The sequence below is a fragment of the Malaclemys terrapin genome, chromosome 1 (genome assembly GCF_027887155.1).
Source record: "Malaclemys terrapin pileata isolate rMalTer1 chromosome 1, rMalTer1.hap1, whole genome shotgun sequence".
Taxonomy (NCBI): domain Eukaryota; kingdom Metazoa; phylum Chordata; order Testudines; family Emydidae; genus Malaclemys; species Malaclemys terrapin.
This window is the reverse complement of record NC_071505.1, coordinates 131,050,131-131,065,629: the sequence shown is the minus strand read 5'-3', so window position 1 is coordinate 131,065,629 and position 15,499 is coordinate 131,050,131. Positions and strand designations below refer to the sequence as shown.

Below are 15,499 nucleotides of genomic sequence, written 5' to 3'. Positions count from 1 at the left end.
GGCAGAGGAGCAGGGATGAGAGCACAAGGAGGGCACACAAAGGTAGCATAACGTTGTGCAGAGATGGCTACGCAGAGAGGCAGGTGCAGGGAAGGGAAGGGGAGAGGGGGGAGAGAGAGAAAGAGAGAGGCAAGGCAGGGATAGTGGGAGGGGAGCCATGACTGGCCAGAGGGCAGGGCAGGTACAGAGGGGCAGGGCTAGAGGGTGGGGAGAGGGGCAGGGCAGTCAGAGGAATGGAAAAGGGGGCCGGGCTGGGCAGCCTTGGGGAGGCGCACGGAACTGCTGCGCGGAAACCCGGATTTAAGGAGTGGCACTTTTGAAAGTCTTCTCGCCGTGTCCCGTTCCGTCCGCCGAGCCCCGCAGCAGCTGCCCAGTGGCCCCAGCCGGTCCGCACCCTCCAGCACGATGCCAGTGAAAGGAGGCACCAAGTGCATCAAGTACCTGCTCTTCGGCTTCAACTTCATTTTCTGGGTAAGAGCCCAGCGCGCCTCCCACGTCGTGTGCCCCCTTCTGCCACCGGGGCGGCCCCGCCCCTGGGGCAGGAACCCGGCCAGGTGCGGCTCGGGAGGGAAGGATGGTGGCGTGAATCCAAGCTCCCCGTGTTGCCCCGGAGCGGGGAGTCAGTGCCCCCCAAGCTGTGGGTCCCCCAGAGGAAGAGGAGAGTCGGTCGCCCCGCGGGAGGGTCCGGCTTTTCCCTGCCGGGGCCGGCTAGCCAAGCGGTGCCGGAGCTTCCCGGGTCGAGGGGCCGCTGCTCTCTGGGCAGGGCGCCCCAGCGGGCGGCGTCCGGGCTCGGCCCCGCGGCGAGCGTTCGTGTGGCCGCTCTTCGCAGGCTACGCCCAGCCTCGCCCGAGCCCCCGGGCTGCACCCTGGGAAGTCTCCGCTCCCTGCTGCCGACGCGAGGGAAGACCCCCGCAAACCTGCCTCTTCCCACCCCCCCGCCAGCCGTAACGTGGCTGGTTGGGAGCGTCGCACCTTGGTCCTGCCCCCAGGCGTGGGCGTCTCCTCCGAGTGGGGGTGGAGAGGAATCGCCTTCCAGAGCAGCGTCCTTTAGTTCCCGCTCCCCATTCCTCTCCCTTCCCGTTGGGGAGAGACGGGTCGGGACCCTGATTCTCCTGCCTCTCTGCACCCCCTGAATACCCCCTCCCCTGTCCCACAGGGTGCGAGCACGGTCAGCCCCGTTTGTGTTGATTTGTAAACGCAGCCAAACCGGAGAAACTTGCTGGGGGGAGGGAGGACATTAGCTGTCCTCCAGTGGGAGAATGTAGTGGATCTTCAAGGGGGTGTCTCTCCGTCGTCTCAGCCTCCTGCCTTTCTCCTCCCCGACCCCACCCTCTCCCTAGTCGCCGTGCCAATAATCCTAGGGTGGGGCTGCTGGGTGGCAGCGCTCCCGGGAGCAGCGAGTGGGGTAGTAGCCAGCTGCTGGCGGCCTGCCTAGTTCAACACAAAACACGCAGGCGGCAGGCTCACCCAAGGCCTGCGGGACTTCAAGTCCGGTTTTAACACACCATACCTGCCAGTCAGCTCCATTTAACCACCTTTTCCCAAGCCTGGCTTTGAGAAACGGCCAGGTAGTGACTTCTATAGACATTTGCTAACTTCACATAATTGTATGAGTGGGGGAGGCAACCAAACTCCCAGAAAGTAATTGACCTTCTAGAACTTGAATTTTAAATGAATGCCAGCAAACTATGGTAGAATCCTAATAGAAAAGGGGTGTGTGTGTGGGGGGGGAAATATGCTACCCCAAGCAGTGGATTTTAAGATTGCTTCCTATAGTGCAGACGATTGATGTTCCATTTACCTTGGTGTCAAGTATCAGGGGGTTAGCCATGTTAGTCTGTATACACAAAAACAACAAGGAGTCTGTTGGCATTTTAAAGACTAACAGATTTATTTGGGCATAAGCTTTCATGGGTAAAAAAACTCACTTCTAATGCATCTGAAGAAGTGGGTTTTTTACCCATGAAAGTTTATGCCCAAATAAATCTGTTAGTCTTTAAGGTGCCAACGGACTCCTCATCATTTACCTTGGGAGACTTGTTTTCCATAGGCTAGTTAGATTTGATTACAAGCAGAAAGTGATGTGTAATGTTCAACCAAGACTTTAACCTTTCTTAATTGTATACTTTTAAAGAGACATCTTCAGTAACTGCTGAAGAAAATCCTAATCTAAGAAGTATTGCTTTAGTTTGAACATAGATTCATAGATTCATAGATTCTAGGACTGGAAGGGACCTCGAGAGGTCATCGAGTCCAGTCCCCTGCCCGCATGGCAGGACCAAATACTGCCTAGACCATCCCTAGTAGACATTTATCTAACCTACCCTTAAATATCTCCAGAGACGGAGATTCCACAACCTCCCTAGGCAATTTGTTCCAGTGTTTAACCACCCTGACAGTTAGGAACTTTTTCCTAATGTCCAATCTAGACCTCCCTTGCTGCAGTTTAAACCCATTGTTTCTGGTTCTATCCTTAGAGGCTAAGGTGAACAAGTTCTCTCCCTCCTCCTTATGACACCCTTTTATATACCTGAAAACTGCTATCATGTCCCCTCTCAGTCTTCTCTTTTCCAAACTAAACAAACCCAATTCTTTCAGCCTTCCTTCATAGGTCATGTTCTCAAGACCTTTAATCATTCTTGTTGCTCTTCTTTGGGCCCTTTCCAGTTTCTCCACATCTTTTTTAAAATGCGGCGCCCAGAACTGGACACAATACTCCAGCTGAGGCCTAACCAGAGCAGAGTAGAGCGGAAGAATGACTTCTCGTGTCTTGCTCACAACACACCTGTTAATGCATCCCAGAATCATGTTTGCTTTTTTTGCAACAGCATCACACTGTTGACTCATATTTAGCTTGTGGTCCACTATAACCCCTAGATCCCTTTCTGCCGTACTCCTTCCTAGACAGTCTTTTCCCATTCTGTATGTGTGAAATTGATTTTTCCTTCCTAAGTGGAGCACTTTGCATTTGTCTTTGTTAAACTTCATCCTGTTTAACTCAGACCATTTCTCCAATTTGTCCAGATCATTTTGAATTATGACCCTGTCCTCCAAAGTAGTTGCAATCCCTCCCAGTTTGGTATCATCCGCAAACTTAATAAGCGTACTTTCTATGCCAATATCTAAGTCGTTGATGAAGATATTGAACAGAGCCGGTCCCAAAACAGACCCCTGCGGTACCCCACTCGTTACGCCTTTCCAGCAGGATTGGGAACCATTAATAACAACTCTCTGAGTACGATTATCCAGCCAGTTATGCACCCACCTTATAGTAGCCCCATCTAATTTGTATTTGCCTAGTTTATCGATAAGAATATCATGCGAGACCGTATCAAATGCCTTACTAAAGTCTAGGTATACCACATCCACCGCTTCACCCTTATCCACAAGGCTCGTTATCCTATCAAAGAAAGCTATCAGATTGGTTTGACATGATTTGTTCTTCACAAATCCATGCTGGCTATTCCCTATCACCTTACCACCTTCCAAGTGTTGGCAGATGATTTCCTTAATTACTTGCTCCATTATCTTCCCTGGCACAGAAGTTAAACTAACTGGTCTGTAGTTACCTGGGTTGTTTTTAGTTCCCTTTTTATAGATGGGCACTATATTTGCCCTTTTCCAGTATGCTGTGTTAAATACACTGCATGTGTAGCTCTGATGAGAGAGTTCTGTATGCAGCTCAGAGCTGGCCTTTTCTTTTTTGTGGAGGGGGGGCTACAATTACACATTGCAAACTTGCCTCTAGCCTATTATGTTTTATCAGCCTTGTTGCATGTGAATATTATTGCTTTCCAGACTTCTCATCCCATTGAATATCCTCAGTTCTTTTTTTTTTTTTTTTTAATTGAATTTCACTTCAATTTCTACCCATAGTTCTACAGTAATGTAATAGAAGCATACCAGGTAGCCTGCTTTTTAACATGGGGGAGGGGAACCAGTTGTGTATGTAAGTTCCCATGGTAACAGACACACACAATTAAGACACATTTTTCCCCTGGAGTTTAAACTCGTGTTGCTTGCTGGTGGAATCTTCACCTTGTCGGAGAAAAGCTGGCAGCTTCTCTCTGGGACATACTTAATAGTGCATTCTCAGTCTAGAGTGCCATATGCCCAGGAAGTCCAAAGTTATGTTATCCCTTTGGAGCAAGATGACAGAAGCGAAAGCCAGGGAGCACTGCAAAGCACTAGGCTAGACTGCAAAGCAATACCTCAGGAAACTGCAGTTGTCATTTAGAAGCTGTGGCCTTTCAAACTTAATTTCCTTTCCCTGTGGCTTCTATTTAAACAGTCAGAGAACATCTGTATTTTGGCTGCTTACACTACTAAATACAAATCTTCTGTTTTGGACTCTAGAACAAACATGAGTACAACAAAGGGAAGGTAATAGACACTGCTGTAGGTTCATTGTAAATGTCTGGGGAATAAGGTCAGATGTGACTTAAAGGGAATTAGGTCTGGGTACTGTACGACTTCATGAGTATGGTTTTTAAATAGTGGATTTTTTTAAAAAATAAAGTTTCAGCCAACACCCCACACCTTTTCTCTTTCCTTCCTCCCCCCCAATCAAAAAGCTACCTTCAAAATCCAGGAAATGCCATTTTGACATGCAGACTAGCAGTAATAGTGAAACCTGGAAAAGAGAGCTCCATTAGTAAATGCAGTACTAGAAGGGAAAAGACAACTGCATGTGTTCAGTAAAATATACCTCACTAGTAATCTGTTTATGTAGAGATGTCCTTGAATACAATCTCTGATTTTTGTCAGGCACAAACTACAAATTCTAGCCCTATAACTAGCCAAATCAAAACACTTGATTTTGGGGAACACCTAGATTTATAATCTCCTGCAGAGATAGAGAGAGAAAGAGAGAGAGAGATTGAAAGTGTTTGGATTCAGAGTCTCTGCATATCTCAACTGTAAAATGTGATTCCATATCTGATATTCACTAAACATTAACTTGGGTTTGGAGGATGGGAAGCTGGGAACAAAAATTTATCTGGTAAACAAATTATGAATTCAAATTCTAGTATTTTACATAATGGTGTCTACGTGAAGTCTGGATTACCAGAATGGATGAGTCTACATGAAGTTACTCTGTAAAACTACTCATACACTTCAACTAGATCATAGTGCAGTATCCTGCTTGCTCAGCAGTGGGCTGCTATGCTCTGTGATTTGCACAGATGGATAATCTGTTCATGTATGCAATTTAAGGCATGTGTTTTAATCTATAAATGGTAGAAAGCACTTCTCTTTGCATGTGGTGCCACAGCAGCTGAGATCAGCTGAGGTGCTCAATTTAAAAGCTCCTTAGCTTAACCATGAGGACTGGCAGGGCATTTACAGTGAAATGCCCTTAGCCAGGGAGCTCTTAGCCATTCTGTGGTACAGCATAGCACCACTTTAGTGACCGTTAGGATTAGCTTCTAGATCTACATTTTACCAGGCTTTGTAGAAGATAGAGTTAGGGTGGTGTCAGTGAATCGGGAATGGGGAAAGGAAAGAAAAGTATGTAGACTGGAAGCTCTTTGGCCTTGTCTTCACTAGGGAAAAACCTGTATTCCTATTACCTCCTGTTAGCTAACATGAGGTAACTTCCCAGAGAAGACTAGGCAGTCTGTAGTTTTTAGATGTGTTAGCTGGTAGAGGTAAACACTAGGCTACACCCTGGTGCTTACCTTGATCTGCTAACACATGTAAAAAAACTACAGACTGCCTAGTCTTCACTGTGAAGTTACAGGTTAGCACACAGGAGGTAACAAAACACCTGTTTTCCTAGTGAAGACTCAACCACTGAGGCAGAGACTAACCCGGCTACCACTCTGAAACCTGAGGCAGAGACATTTTTGTGTATACAGTGCCTAGAACAACGGGGCTCTGAAACCTGAACAAGGTCTCCAGGTGCTACTGCAGTACAAATAATTGGTGAGGAGAATCCATATTTTCATATATGTGTCCTAGGATAAAATGATAGACTGTTTTAGCCCTCAAGTCAAATAAAATAAGGGATATTTTTTTGTCTCAAAACTCTTAAGAGGCTGAAGGTCCTTCATTCTTAAACTGACTTTTATAGTAACAAAGTTTAAATTTAGAGACTTAACCTGCACTTGCAGCTGGTCCATGTTTTGGGAAGGTGTGTGGTGGTGGTGGCAGGGGGAGAGCAGGGGTTGGAATTAGCTAGACACTAGGGGAGAGTGGCATGGAGGAGTGAGATGTCTTGGTGCACCATGCAGCTCAGTACTGACTAGCACTGTTTCTGAAGTGAGGACTTGGGAAAGGAATTCTTGTTCCTGAGTGGCCCCACTGCCACTTGCAGGAGGCATCCACCTTTCCCTGATGACCAGTAGCCAGAGGGTCCTGAAGACAAATTAGATCTTTAACATCAATAGTTAAACTAAATGTCTTTCTCTTAATACAGTACTTCCTTTTTCTGTAATAGTTGCTCCTGATTAACTCCATGTGTTGACACACTTTGGGCTGGGAATAAGAGTAATTCTCATCCATCCACAATTACTGTTGTGAATAGGTGGGGGAATAAAGTGACTAACTTTTGAGCATAGACAAGCCCTGAAACAGGTACCCTGAGAAACTGAACTGTTAATGTGGATTAAGGTAGGATGTGAAGTTATAACACAGTAGCTGTTCCTGAGTAACTCCATCTGTGGACACTCTTATTCCAGAATAAGAGCACCTCAGTTCCTGTTTAGGTTTGTTCCAAAATGAATTAAGCTAAATTGCCCAAAGTCACTTACTGTGGCATAAGACTGTCCCTACGGGGGTCTATTGTGGAATAGTTTATTCTGCAACAGCTAATCCAGGCTCTCCCTCTGTAGACAAGTCCAAAGAGTGTCCACACATGTAGTTAATGAGGAACAGTTAATCGGGGTAACTCCATGCCTCCACAAGCCTAACTAATAATTCTTAGCTCTTAAAAGAGGGTTCACTCATACAGGGCACAACTTGCGGGGGTGGGAGGGGGATAGGTATGCGGGGGTGAATGCAGCCACTGAAAATAAGTTTATCTAATGAGGAGTCTTGAGTTAAATGTCTCAGTCAATTTCATATGATCTACCTTAGAATTAGACTGAGGTGCCCTTGCCTTAAAGCTGTTTTAAAGACTCTGGTTTTTAAACACAGGTATACAGGCATATTGTGACCCAGGCAGAGGACTATGAATCCCTAGGAAATTTGCACATGAGAGATCAAGCTCATGAAGACTGTACTAGCATCAGTCTGGCTAGCTACTGAAAATGGTAGTTAAGCAGATGCCTCTTAATTTCCCCCCTTACAGCCCCCTCCCCCCCACTTCAAGGATGACTGTACCACTTAATTAAGTTATTCCCCTAATTATAGGGTGTAGTTTCATTCTGGCACTTTCCCTCTTTGAATATTGAACTTTCAAGGGTTCCCCACCCAATCTTAAAGATATGAAGAGGATGGTCGTTCAACCATACTCTCCTCTTTTCCCTCCAGGTGAGGGAATTCCCTGAGAAGCTCACACCACACCTCTTACTGCCCTTATTTTGGTGTTTACATTAGGCTTGTAAATTGGTTTTAAACTGTACCTTTAGTTAAAGTGGTGCAACTCTGAATATAGATAATAAGGCCTTATAGATTCCTGTTCCTCATCAGTGTAGTGGGGTGTGTGGCCTTAACCACACTTATGAGTGGCCCCTTAAAAATACTTAGCTTACAGAGCCAAATTTTTGTCTTGAAATTCTATATCTGGGCTTGGGCAATCCCACTTGTGCATAGTGACAGGCTACTTGGAATGGAGCTGGGGAGCAGCGTGGCCCAGGCACTGGTGTTGGAAGGACCTGGGAGCAGACCAGATGGAGCCACCAATTCTCTTAGGTGTGATGGGGGAACCAGGGAGCACAGCAGCCGGAATGGGTGAGAGAGGAAAGAAGTTAGAGGAAAAGAAGTGAAGGAAGTGAGGGAGAGAGATAGAAAGCATGGTATGCGGGAGAGTTAAAAAGAGGGAACCGATGCTAAAAATAACTTGGGAAAGGGAGTGCTATATCTGCAACAATCACCACCTTCTGATGTATTGCACTTCCACAAATCAGAAAAGCGGACGTGTTTTGATTAGGCTAAATTCCTTCATCGGGGTTTGAAGTCAGTTGGACTTGTGCTCCTAAACAACTTAAGTTGAGATTTTCAGAAGCCCTTAGGGGCTCTTTAAATTTTTGGCCTGTATATAAAAAATGTTCACAGTAACTTTAATGTACTGAGTTTTTAGTGTTAGTTCCTGATGCTGCAAACACTTAGGCCTTGTCTACACTATCGCTTAAGTCGACGTAAGTGACGTTGCTCAGGGGTGTAAAAAAACCATCCCTCCCACCCAAGCAACATAACTTACATCGATTTACACCACGTTAAGGCAGTGGGAGATGCTTTCCCATCAACATAGCTTCTGCCTCTTATTGAGGTGGATTAATTATGTCAACGGGAGAGCGCTCTCCCATCGACTTATCGTGTCTTCACCAGACCCGCTAAATCAAATCCGCTGCATCAATCTCAGTGGCACCGATTTAGCACCAGAGTGAAGACAAGCTCCTAAACATGTCTTAAGTTTAAGCACTTGGCTAGTCCCATGGAAGACAATGGAACTACTCATGTGAGTACATTTAGTCAGTTTTTACAGTAAGTTTACGTGTTTGCAGCATCAGGGCTTTAATTTTCAATATTTTTTGTTTTTTTTTGCTTATAGCAGTCTTGCAATATTCAAAGACAATACCCTACTAGTAGTGGCAGTTTAAAATTTATAATGAATTATAATATACATGTTCTGTTTATCTAAAGTTGCAATAGCTCATGTGCTAAAATTAGTTTTACAAAGCCTCAACCTGACTTAAATGAAAAAAAAAAATCAAGTGACTTAAATCTTTGAACCCTGTTTTGAAGTACTATTTTGTATCTCTCACTCACCCTTGTTTACAGAGGCCATGATTCCAGTAAAACTATGGTTAATGGTAAGACTGGACTTTGGAGGCTTCTTCCTTTCTTCAGCGTGTGTCTGATCCACTTTGTGACAGAGCACTTAGTTCATCTGTTTATTGTAGTATCATAGCGTGGAGGGTTGGATTTGATGGCTTCTCAAGGTCCCTTCCTGTCCTACATTTCTATGATTGTATGAAAAACAGCCAGCCTCTTTAAAGTGTACTGACAAATATAGAACAGACTTCCTTAAGCCAGCGGTTCTCAACCAGGGGTCTGGGAGCCCCTAGGAGGCCGGGAGCAGGTTTCAGGGGGGCCGCCAAAATAAACCAGAGAGCAGGGCTGGTGTTAGACTCCCTGGGACTCAGGGCAAAAAGCCGAACCCAAGCCGGGCGGGGCTAAAGCCAAAGTCCAAGCAACTCAGCTTGGCAGGGCCCCCTGTGTTGTGAGGCCACAGGCAATTGCCCTGCTTGCTACCCCCTAATGCCAGCCCTGCCTTTTAATCTACTGGATATGCAGAAAAACAGCTGTTGTGGCACAGGTGGGCCATGGAGGTTTTTATAGCATGTTAGGGGGGAGCTCAGAAAGAAAAAAGTTGAGAACCCCTTCCTTAAGCCACTCAAATAAGTTGGGGGGGGGGGGGGGAAGAGTTCTCACAGAGCAGAGACATTCAGCAAAAATATTAAAAAAAAAAAAAAAAAAAAAAAAAAAACAGCCCAAGCATTTTTATAAAATATTTTCTCTCTGCCTTGTGTAATGGTGAAGGCTGTTGACTTAGTCAGGGGCTGTAGAGCCTGAATCAAAATACTACTTGTGGTCAATTGAACTGATATGTTAACTTCCAGTGTACTTACTTGAATTCCATGTAAAATGTAGAGGAAAGTCAGGAGCACAGTTGCAGTACATTGCCCTGAGCAATCTGATGTGAAATTATCTGTAGTTAGATTTCTAGCAGTTTTAACTTAATTTGCCATTTAAATAAATGTAAAATCAGTAGACTGACTTCTGAATAGTAACTTGTGTAAAATGGCCACTAGTCTTGGCTTTGGTTCAAGAATTCCCTGTAATGTCCTACCATTTTATTGCAATAAATGCAGTTGCAGTACAGTAGGCATTGCATTAACTTTGCAAATAACACTCTGGAATTGGAACTTGCTTAATGAGAAAGAAAACATCTTTTTTCCAAGCCATAAATTTCCAAAGCAAAGTAGGGTTAAACGTGATTGTAATAAACAGTGGCTGACTCTTTTCTAATATGCATTATGCATCTCAGAAGCTTGAAAAGTCATACTGCTGTGGATAGTGATGCCATTACTAAGGCTCAACCTCAGTCCATTCAAAACCTTTATTTGATTTTCTTATCCGTGATTTTCTTTCCTTGTCTATAGTGAGCCAGACGTTTTAGTCTGTTCAAAATCAGACATGTTCCTAAATTGCTCATAATAATCTCAAAACTTTTCTACATGCTTCACAGTATCACGTCTGGTCTTGGCCCAAGGCAGTATATCGGCATGCATATGTGGGGGTAGAGGTTGTTTTGGTTTCTGTACCAGTGGAAAGATTGAGATAAATGTTTTGGTAGTTTTCTTGTCCCTCCTCCCCACCTTCAAAACCACACCGACTTACTCTACACTCACATTCTTAAGGTGGGGAGGGCAGGGCATGCTTTTGGATAGTCCTAAATGAGGAATGGCCATTTAGTGATGCCTGGAAAAAACAGTCAAGTAGTAGCCAAAAATTATTATTGATACTTTTCCCCTCCTCCCCCCCCCCCTCCATCTTTCTCCTCCTAATTCTGTTCCGTGCAGCACTATGATGCTCACAGCTGTGGAAATACTCTGGTTTTTACTGACTGCAATGCACTGCCACAGTCTCACTTCCTTTCCCTCGAAATTAATTTCCCAAACTTGATTTTAATCAAATATACATCACTAAATGGCATTCATTTCAAATTTTAGCAGCTCTAGGGATTTGCACTCCAAAGTGCAGTGAGCTTTTAATAAGCTTTGAAAAAGGAGCCTAGGCGCATAGTAAATGACCACTTTCTAATGCCATCTGAATGAAAGTGGAAGAGTCCCTCTCTCCCTTGATCCATTCCTCCCAAACCCACTTATCCAGAGACATACACACCTTTCATATGGCATTGGAAAGTATCCAGGAGTTCTCATAGGCCTTCTCTTGGGCACTATACTCTGACATTCATTTTAAATCACAAGGGTTCTGGCACACATCAGCCTAGTCTGCTCTCTGCATCCCTTGTTAATTTGCCTAATTGAAGGGTTTAGTCCTTTATCTTCAAAAGCCCTGCACATGATTAATCCCAGCAAGTTTATTATTTGTATTACTGTAACTCCAACAGAGGGTGGGGCCATGTTATGTTAATACCTCTACATACACATAGTAAGGGACAGTCCCTGCTCTTAAGAGCTTGCAGTCTAAATAGATGCCACAGACAAAGGGTGGGAGAGGAAACTGAGGCACAGAAAGGTAAAGTGAGATGGTCCTTCACTTCAAGTCCATGACCTACGCAACAGCTATGTCCCTCTGGAACAGGGGTAATCAATTATTTTTTGTCAAGGTCCAAATTTCTTGGTCAAGGTCCAGACTCCAGAGAAAATACAAAAATAACAATAATGATACATAAATAAAAAGATGTTGCAGTCTGTTCAAAAGCATCTGGCGGTTCGGATTTGGCCCCTGTGCCGCCTATTGACTACCCCTGCTCTGGAACAATGGAGCTTTCAACCTCTAGATGGAGATTTGCGCACACGAGGCTTGGTCTACACTTAAAATAATACTGGTATACTGCATCAGTGAGGGGTGTGCAATAATAGCACCTGTGATTGACCTAGCTATGCCGACAAATCCCCCAATGTAGAGTCAGCTGTGTTGGTGGAAGAGGGCTTCTGTCAACACAGCTAACATCATTCAGGGAGGTGGTGTTCCTACCTTGACAAACAACCCCCTTCTGTTTGTGTAGGGGCTGTAACTGTGCTGACATATTTATGCTGGGGTAGGTTCTGTAGCGTAAACATAGCCTCAGACAAATTTTTCAGCAGCTGTTCCACAACTGTGGAACTCTGTCATTTTGAAGAGATTGGAAGAACTAACTTATTTTGTCACCTGCAAATTGAGAAGTAAAATCCACTTCTCTGCCCTTGCCTTCACAGGGTACAATAACTTATAACACACACTTGATGATGATGGGGTGGAACAAAAAGTAGAGATTTTCTCTTAGATTTCTTTCTTTTTCTTTGATAAGGTACTCAGATGCAATGTTGAGTGGAGCTCTCCCTTATCCCTCTCATGAAATGTAACCTAGCCACTTTGTCAGCATATGACAAGCTTTTAAACAGGAGTTATGACTTGTAAAACTTTTAAATTAATTACACAGGTTTCTTCAGAGTTGGTAAGTTCTTTGAACCATAGCTCTAATAGATCTTATGCAGGCAGTGCATATGGAGTGACAAGCTCCATAGTCTCCATACGATTGAGGTAATGGAGAGGTCGGTAATGGTCATCATGGAGCTTGGTTCTGTAGCAACAAATACAGAAGGCTCACAAGTACGTTCTGTATACCTTGCAAGCTCTAAGGAAGAAACTGCACTTAACTAACCCATCTAGGCATCATCTGCCAACCTTGAGACCTTACTTTTAGGATGTCTTTGAGCTTCTGGAACAGGAGTTGTCTCTGTCCACAAGCTCACAGACTCCGCTGGATGTGTGTGTGTGTGTGTGTGTGTGTTTCTTGTATCTATCTGACCCTCACAACCTGTGCCTGTGGAGGTCATGCCCTTTTCAAGACCAATGAAGGATTTAAGTTCAGAAGAGATCTTCTGGAGATCCAAGAGGATCAAATTACTTCAGCGATTAACTCCAAAACTAATTGCCTGACCTTCTAACATAGTATATTTGTTCTTGTACAAGATAAATGAATGAAACTTGGAATAAGTAATTTTTTATACCCTGATATCTCCTTGTTCAATTAACATAACACTTTCCTTAAAAACATAAAAGACCCCACTGGCAAAGTTTCAATAAGTGTTTTCAAGGAAATAGGTTGTATACCATCCAGGACTGGCGCCAGCTTTTTTGCCACCCCAGGTGGTGCCAAGGACGGAAGAGGACAGGAGAGGGGTGGTTCCGGGAGATCCCACCACCGAAATGCTGCTGAAGACCGGGGCGGCCGAAGATCCTGCCGCTGCGAAGCGTCGCCGCCGAAATGCTGCCCCCCAAATCCTGGTGCCCTAGGCAACCGCCTAGGTTGCCTAGTGGTTGCGCCAGCCCTGATACCATCTCAGCTTTATAACTTTCATCTAACATCCAGCTCAGTCATAGAGCTATTCTTTCCTCCCACCTTCCCCTTATCTTCCTCAAGATTAGTTATCCAGAATAATCTGTTCTGTCACAACCCAGTTATCCAGTAACTCCACTCTGCAACATTATAGGTGTGCATGGGTTTTCTACAGAAAAAATAAGGCAGGTCTGGGACTCTGGTCCAAATAATTTGAAAATCCAGGATGGCTATGCACAGCAAGGGAGCAAAAAAGCAGTGTATCGAATTGGATTGGAGTTAAAACAGTAAATACCATGATAACCTTTGTGTGAACTATAGCTTGTATGTTTATATATAATTTAAACGAAACAAAGACTTTGTGTGAGCAGGGTCTTACAGGAATAATCAAGTGGTGCTCAGCATTGGAAAGCTAACAGAAAGAGGTGAGCTCAGAGGAGGAACTTTAAAGACGGAGGTTGCATGGGGACACAAGTGCAGGAAGGAAGTGGAGACTAGGAGAGTGTCAAGGTGCATGCAGTTGGGAAAAGAAAGGGCATGTTGTGGGCCACAGTAGGAGGCAAGAATACATATACAGGGGCACAGCCTGGAAAGCAACAAGGGGGAGTTTGCATTTGATAATGACTGGAAGCCAGTGTAGGGATTGAGAAGAGGGATGATGTAGTAAGAGTAACATGCAAGGAAAACAATTTAGCTGTAGTCGGATGGATTGAGGAGTGATGCAAGTTCTGGAGGATGAAGCTGCCGTTGTAAGAGGTGAAAGATGACTAGGGATGGATTTTGGAGGAAGCAATCTGATGCTTAGTAGCCTTAATACAAATGGCAAAGAAGAGAAGTCTAAAAAGTCAAGTTCCTGCCATTACTAGTGCCCTCTTTGGGGATTAGAACTCTTTTTCAGCCATCAAGTTGGATATCAGTTTAACTCCTGTTTTTGTTTAGACTTAACACAGTGTCTATGACGGACAGATCCCATTATGGGAACAGGCCTAAGTTTTGCGGGTAGAGTGGATTTCAACTTAATATCTTTAATTCTTCAATTAATTTATGTTTAAAAAGTTAACTTTGGGTTTCTATACCATTTCTGGATTCAACCTGTCAATTCTGGGGGGGGGTTAACAGTTGTATTGTTCTTGCCTTTTTTAAAAAAAAAAATTTTCTCTCTCCTGTTGCTGTATGCAAAAACCCACACAAACAAAGGGGAAGTGACTGTGACTGTATACGGGGAAACAGTGGAACTGACTGACTCTGTGTTGTTTATACGCACCAAGTAACAAGCTTAAATTATATGCTTATTGTTTAGGCTTAGTAGCTTGTGTTACAAATTCAGAACAGGAAATTGTGGTCGGAAAATGCCACAAACAAAAGATCTGTCTCCTTCAGTTCTTCAGATATATCTGCTTAACTTTTTGACCCCAACAAAATACCTCCCCAAATCTGTTTTTTATTTTTGTCCTACAACACCTGTGGAGAGGGAGCTAGATTCTTGGTGCATCATTAACGGAATCATCAACTATGCTCTATCCGTATAATTTTTATTACGGGTGATCCATTTTACTTATAAATTGAGCCTCTTTTAATATGTAGTCATTGAGAAGTAATAAGCTTAGAGCTTTGTAATACCATTTTTATAGTTGCTTCAGAGTAGAATTGTACTCCAAAGTAGAAAACATGCCACTCCATAAAATAGCTTGGATCATCACTGGTTTTCCTTCTAGTTGGAGTTTTACAGTGTTGTGGTAGCCAGACAAAAGTCATGAAAGCATCCTTTTGATTTGAGAAGACTGTGGTTTAAAAAAACCAAACTCCCTTCTGTTTTTAAAAACTGGCCTTGGATTTGCTATAGATCAGCTCTTTATAGCTTAAAACCAACAGTGTCCAGCTTCCCTTTCCCAGGCAGAAAGCTAAAAATGGAGACAGACTTTTCTGCTCAGCTCTAATTTGAAAGATGAGGCCCAAATTTCTCAACTTGGATTGGAATTATAAAAATCCCCAAATTTGGGGTGGTGGTGGGTAGATTGGAGAGTCCTGGTAAGGTTGCCAGGCGTCCAGTCGAAAAGGGACCCTGGCGGCTTGGGTCAGCACAACTGACTGGGCTGCTAAAAGTCTGGTTGGCCGCAGTGGTCAGCTCCGTGCGGCTCCTGGAAGTAGCGTGCATGTCCCTCTGGCTCTTAGGTGGAGGGGCGGCCAGGGGGGCTCCAGCTCTGCAGCTCTCATGGGAGCTCCGTGACCAGTGAGGACTGTGGGGGTGGTTCATGCAGACAG

General features: G+C 44.3%; 1 protein-coding gene across 1 annotated transcript in view; it reads left to right on the top strand.

Annotated features, from left to right (window-relative positions):
• The first annotated feature begins 269 nt into the window (after window positions 1-269).
• CD9 (CD9 molecule) overlaps window positions 270-15,499 on the top strand; it is a 41,004-nt gene continuing 25,774 nt past the window's right edge. The window contains exon 1 of the mRNA XM_054039051.1: window positions 270-471. Coding sequence (XP_053895026.1) covers window positions 406-471 — 66 coding nt within the window. The 5' untranslated portion in view covers window positions 270-405. The remainder of the gene's footprint in view (window positions 472-15,499) is intronic.